Source organism: Pinus tabuliformis, chromosome 9, assembly GCF_031772625.1.
Source record: "Pinus tabuliformis cultivar Carrire ecotype Pingquan chromosome 9, CPIR1, whole genome shotgun sequence".
Classification (NCBI taxonomy): Eukaryota; Viridiplantae; Streptophyta; class Pinopsida; order Pinales; family Pinaceae; genus Pinus; species Pinus tabuliformis.
The window spans coordinates 561,752,848-561,757,980 of NC_142307.1; the positions used below are offsets into that span (position 1 = coordinate 561,752,848).

General features: G+C 34.2%; 1 protein-coding gene across 1 annotated transcript; it reads left to right on the top strand.

The window, feature by feature from the left end:
* The first annotated feature begins 295 nt into the window (after positions 1-295).
* LOC149149751 (heavy metal-associated isoprenylated plant protein 12-like) lies at positions 296-3,178 on the top strand. Its single transcript, XM_089441481.1, has 3 exons — positions 296-446; positions 525-600; positions 2,528-3,178. Exons 1-3 carry the CDS (start codon positions 438-440, stop codon positions 2,818-2,820), a joined length of 378 nt encoding a protein of 125 aa, XP_089297607.1. The 5' UTR covers positions 296-437; the 3' UTR covers positions 2,821-3,178.
* Positions 3,179-5,133: the final 1,955 nt, after the last annotated feature.

Sequence of the window (5,133 nt, forward strand, 5' to 3'; positions counted from 1 at the left end):
TTTTATTATTATGTTTTTTGGTATATATATATATATATATTTTAAATTTTGAAGAAAACACAATGTTTTTATCCATGGTTTTCTGAAAATCTACCGCTTCTGGTTCATCAAGTTTAAATTTAGACTTAAATATAGATTTAACAAAAAAATGTGGAGTTGCCAAATTTCAATGAGACGTCAGTATATTGTCATATTGTTTTGGTCATCCCTAGCGATCATTACTAGCATGCGTGACGTTGACATCGACCCTCCAAAACACGTGAATTCGTCAATAAAGCTGCTAGAATAAAATCCGTCATACGTTCACCTTCCGAGATTGCAGAAAGTGAAGGAACTTTTTACATCCAGATCGCATTTCCAAGGCACGGGGACTGCAGGAGAAGAATTGCTTCATCCGATAATTCTTTGCGGTTATTGCTTTGCGGCGGTTGTACAAGATGTCCAAGGTAAGCGAGGCGCTATTTATACCTCATTTTAGCGTTTAGGTGGTTATTTGACAATCAATTACGCATGTGATTATGCAGAAAATCGTGTTGCAAGCAGAGTTAAATTGTGAAAAATGCAAACAGAGGGCGATGAAGATGGTTGCAGGGATTGAAGGTAAAATCTCTGTTAATTTCTTAGTTGATATGTGTTTCGTTGAGATAAACAGAGTTTCAAAGAAGTTGTTCTGTATTTCTTTTTGATTTCTCTTGGAAAAATATTTTTGCTTTGTCAAATGGTTTGAGTTTATCAATGCTTTGTCAAATGGTTTGAGTTTATCAATGATTACATCAGGTTTGATCTATGGCTTAAGAAATAGCTATCTAGGGGCATCAGGTTTGATTATGGCTTAAGAAATAGCTATCTAGGGGCATGAAAATCAAATTCTTCTTAATTTGTATATTTATGTGTGTTTAGTTGATTTTTATTGGGAAAATATTTTTGCTTTGTAAGTAGTTTGAGTTCATCAAAGATTGGGAAAATATTTTTGCTTTGTAAGTGGTTTGAGTTCATCAAAGATTACATTAGGCTTGACCTGTGGCTTGAGAAATAGCTAACTAGAGGCATCAAAATCAAATTTCTATTAATTTTTATGTTTATGTGTATTTAGTTGAAATAAACAGAGTTTCAAAGCTGTTGCTATGTACTTTTTGATTTCTATTGAAAAAATATTTTTGTTTTGTCAAGTGGCTTGAGTTTATCAAATATTACAGGCTTGACTTGTGGCTTGAGGATGGCACCCTACACCAACCCTTAACATGACTGGATTTTTTCCCAAGGAATTTAGAACTAGTAACCTTCACATCATGGAGTAACTTAACATTACACCTTATCATTGTTTTTTCTAAGCCAATAGGCACACATCTATTCATAAAATGTTCTTTTTGTTGTGGCTATTTGGACAGAGGTCTCGATACTTCTTGGTGTCCGTATGTCTAGTGACTCTGTCTCGATTATGGATTGCTTCACCACTTAGTGGCTACATGCTAAGGCACACCAGACTGTCCCACTATGTGTTATGGGGCATATGGCGAGCAAGAAACATGTTTATTTTCAAAGATAAACAACATCATGTCCAACTGGTAGCATTGAACATTGTTGAATATTTCCAAGAAATTGACCTCTGTATCCACTTGGATCGTGGAAGGAACATCACACTAGTTGATCTAGACAACATCTTCCCCATCAGCCATTTTGATGGGGCTGCCTCAGGGGAATTTTGTGGCTGTGGGGTTTACCTTTCACTTGAGCCCACAACTCATTACCACTTTCACTGGCATGGTGGTGATGACTACAATTGCAGAGCGGAATTGATAGCTCTATTGGGTGCACCGCAAGTTTCCTCATGACCAGAAATGGACAACCTTCTGATCGTGGGTGACTCATTGACAGTGATCAATTAGATTCAGGGGAAAGACTCGTTGGAGTTCCTTCCCTGTGCCACTGGATGCAACAAACCAGTGATCTCATAAAGACCACCTCCGCTGTCACCTTTCAGCACGTATACAGAGAACAAAACACTTTGGCCGTTGCATTTTCCAAACGAGGTCTTCCTCTTCCCCGGTTTCATGGTCTACGAGCTGGAGGTTGATGGTTGGGAGCGATTACTGGACTGCTTTGAGATCTAATTTTGGAGTATCCCGGAGTATCCCCTTGAATGTTTTCTGGGTTATTTCTCGTCTCACGGAAGATTTTTTCTGCAAACTGTTCCCTTTAACGAGACCAACTTTTAACACTGTCTGGTTCGATTCCTAGACCATATTACCATATTACATTTTTTTCTGTTACGGTGTATGTGCACTGGTCTTGTTTTGAGTTTTTCTGATGTAGAGTTTGTACTATGCACCTCACTAACCACACCCAGATTTGATATACACTTGATATATGTTCTCTGAACTATTACACGGAATAAAGCACCTTGCCATTGTAAAACTTTCACACTACGAAAAAAAGCTCCATTTAGACAAATATCAAAATTATTTAAAAAAAACGGATTTCAAAATCGAAATAATGTGTACTAAATTTTACCACGTCTGTGAACCAGGTGTTCACTCTATCGATGTTGACGCGAAGAATAATAAAATCACTGTAGTTGGAGACGCAGATCCCGTGTGCCTTATAGCTGGTCTCAGAAAATTCGGATCGGCAGATTTGGTGAGCGTCGGCCCTTTCAAAGTCGAACCGGAGAAGAAACCAGAGAAAAAGCCCGAACCTGTCAAGCCGGATAAGAAAACCGAGAATGTAACCTATATCGTTCTTCCACCAAGCTGTGATCGCTGCAGCGGCTACACTTATTACTTGAGCGAAGAGAACCCCAACGCCTGCTCCATTATCTGAATCGTTTGCTCCATCTCTTGCCTCTAAGTAAATAAATTATCTTCAGATTAGTGCTTGTCTGATCTGCAGGTTGACACTGTTTGACCTTTTTATGCATGCATCTGCGAACTTTTTTTTGTATGGTAGTTTAAATAATATTTTCTCAGGCTAGGGTTTATCATTTAATTCTTGAGAAAACAGTATGGGTTCATGGGTTTATGATTTTCTCGGGGGACAGAACACATACTTCAGTCTTCCTTGCATACATGCACTGTAGCCTCTCGGCTTTTGTCTTTTCAATTCAATGACCGTAATAATATGTTTGGTGGTGACAAGATTAAACTTACTTCCGCGACCTACATGTTATTTTGGGAAATCATTATAACTGAATTTGACATCTTAGGCTTTTAATTTCGTTCACTTGAATACCATTTTGGTTCAGACATATTGATGGATTGGGTTTTATAATAGTATTTAAATGATTTAATTTGATAGTGAAAAATTAATTTAATATTCTATAATTGAGCGTCTATTCAAGATTATTATCTTGAGAATTAATGAATAAATTAAAATAATTAATAAATAGAAATATATAGACTACTTTAGCATGGTTTCAATATTTTGTGTTTTTTAAAAATGTTTCATAATTTATTCGCTTAAAGTACAATAGCATGCAGTATATATATATTAAATGTTTCACTCGAATATCATTTTGGTTCACTTGTGAGTACCTAGTGTATACAAGATATTTAATTTATAAAGGGTAGGGTTTTATAATGGCTTCTAAATAAAAAATCAATTTAATATTTTATAATTGAATACTTATTTAAGATTTTAAAAAATAATCAATAAATTTATTTATTTTTTAAAATAAAATAATGTTAAAAAAAATAAAATAATTTAATTGATTGAAAGCATAAATACATCAAATAACTTTACAATTTTATTATGATATAATAACATAGTTTCAAGACTTTTCATGTTGGGATTATAACCAGGGTTTGAGCGATAGAACAACATAAAATAATAGGAGTACATGTAGATATTATGTCAATTCTGAACTAGATCATTTTCATAACTATGGGGGCAGTGCATGTAGGCATTATGCCAGTTCTGAACTAGATCATTTTCATAGCTATGGGGACAGTGCATGTAGGCATTATGCCAATTCTGAACTAGATCATTTTCATAACTATGTGAGTAGTGCATGCAGGCAATATGCCAATTCTGAACTAGATCATTTTCATAGCTATGGGGGTACTGTTAGAAAAAACATATATTTATAAAAGCATACATCTTGATGGAGTATCATCATTAGAGGTCATTTCAGCCTAAAAGTAGCTTCCTAAGGAAGAATAATAAAGTAATTTAGTTCAAGTAATAAAATACGAGCTAGGGAAAATAAAAGAACTACTTTATTTTAATTGTATTTTTGGCTTATCTCCATATAGGTTTGCTCAAATTTGAAGTGTAGAGACTCATTGGATGCAAAATTGAATTAGTGCATGTAGGCATTATGTCAATTTTGAACTAGATGATTTTCATAGCTATGAGGGTAGTGCATTTAGGCATTATGTCAATTCTAAACTAGATAATTTTCATAGCTATGGGGGCAGTGCATGTAGGCATTATGTCAATTTTGAACTAGATCATTTTCATCGCTGTGGGGGTACTGTTAGAAAAAAATATATTTATAAAAGCATACATCTTGCTGAGTGGAGGATCATCATTAGAGGTCATTTCAGCCTAAAAGTGGTCTCATAAGGAAGAATAATAAAGTAATAGTTCAAGTAATAAAACACGAGTTATGAATTTTGGAGGGAAAAGAAGAAAAAACTACTTTATTTTAATTGTATTTTTGGTTTATCTCCATATAGGTTTGCTCAAATTTGAGAAGACTCGCATTGATAAAAATTGAAGATACATTAAAAAAGTTTGTTCACCATGTTTTTTTAATGTACCTTGAATTTTTATTAGAGTGTGGCTTTTCAAAAGTATGCACAATAGATACTCGTTAGATGTGGAATTCAATTTTACATCCAATGATTGCTTACGCTTGAAATTTGAGAAAACCTATAAGGAGATAAGCCATAAATACAATTAAGAAAAAGTAGTTTTTCTTTTTTTCCCTGCAAAATATTTACATGTACCTATTTTTAAATTTAAAGGATTTTGATTGGTTTACATATTATAACATGAAAAATTCATTGGCACTGTTAGACTAAAATTTCCTATAATGACCATTGGTCAATCTACATCGCTAACATTAAAAACATCCCCATGAATAAGCCCTTTATATTCGAAGGATTTCATATCTTAGACCCAAAATTCTTA

Bases quoted from the DNA above. Each gene is read 5' to 3' on its own strand.
- LOC149149751 (XM_089441481.1), top strand. The intron at 601-2,527 runs GTAAAATCTCTG...TCTGTGAACCAG, and splicing joins GATGGTTGCAGGGATTGAAG to GTGTTCACTCTATCGATGTT.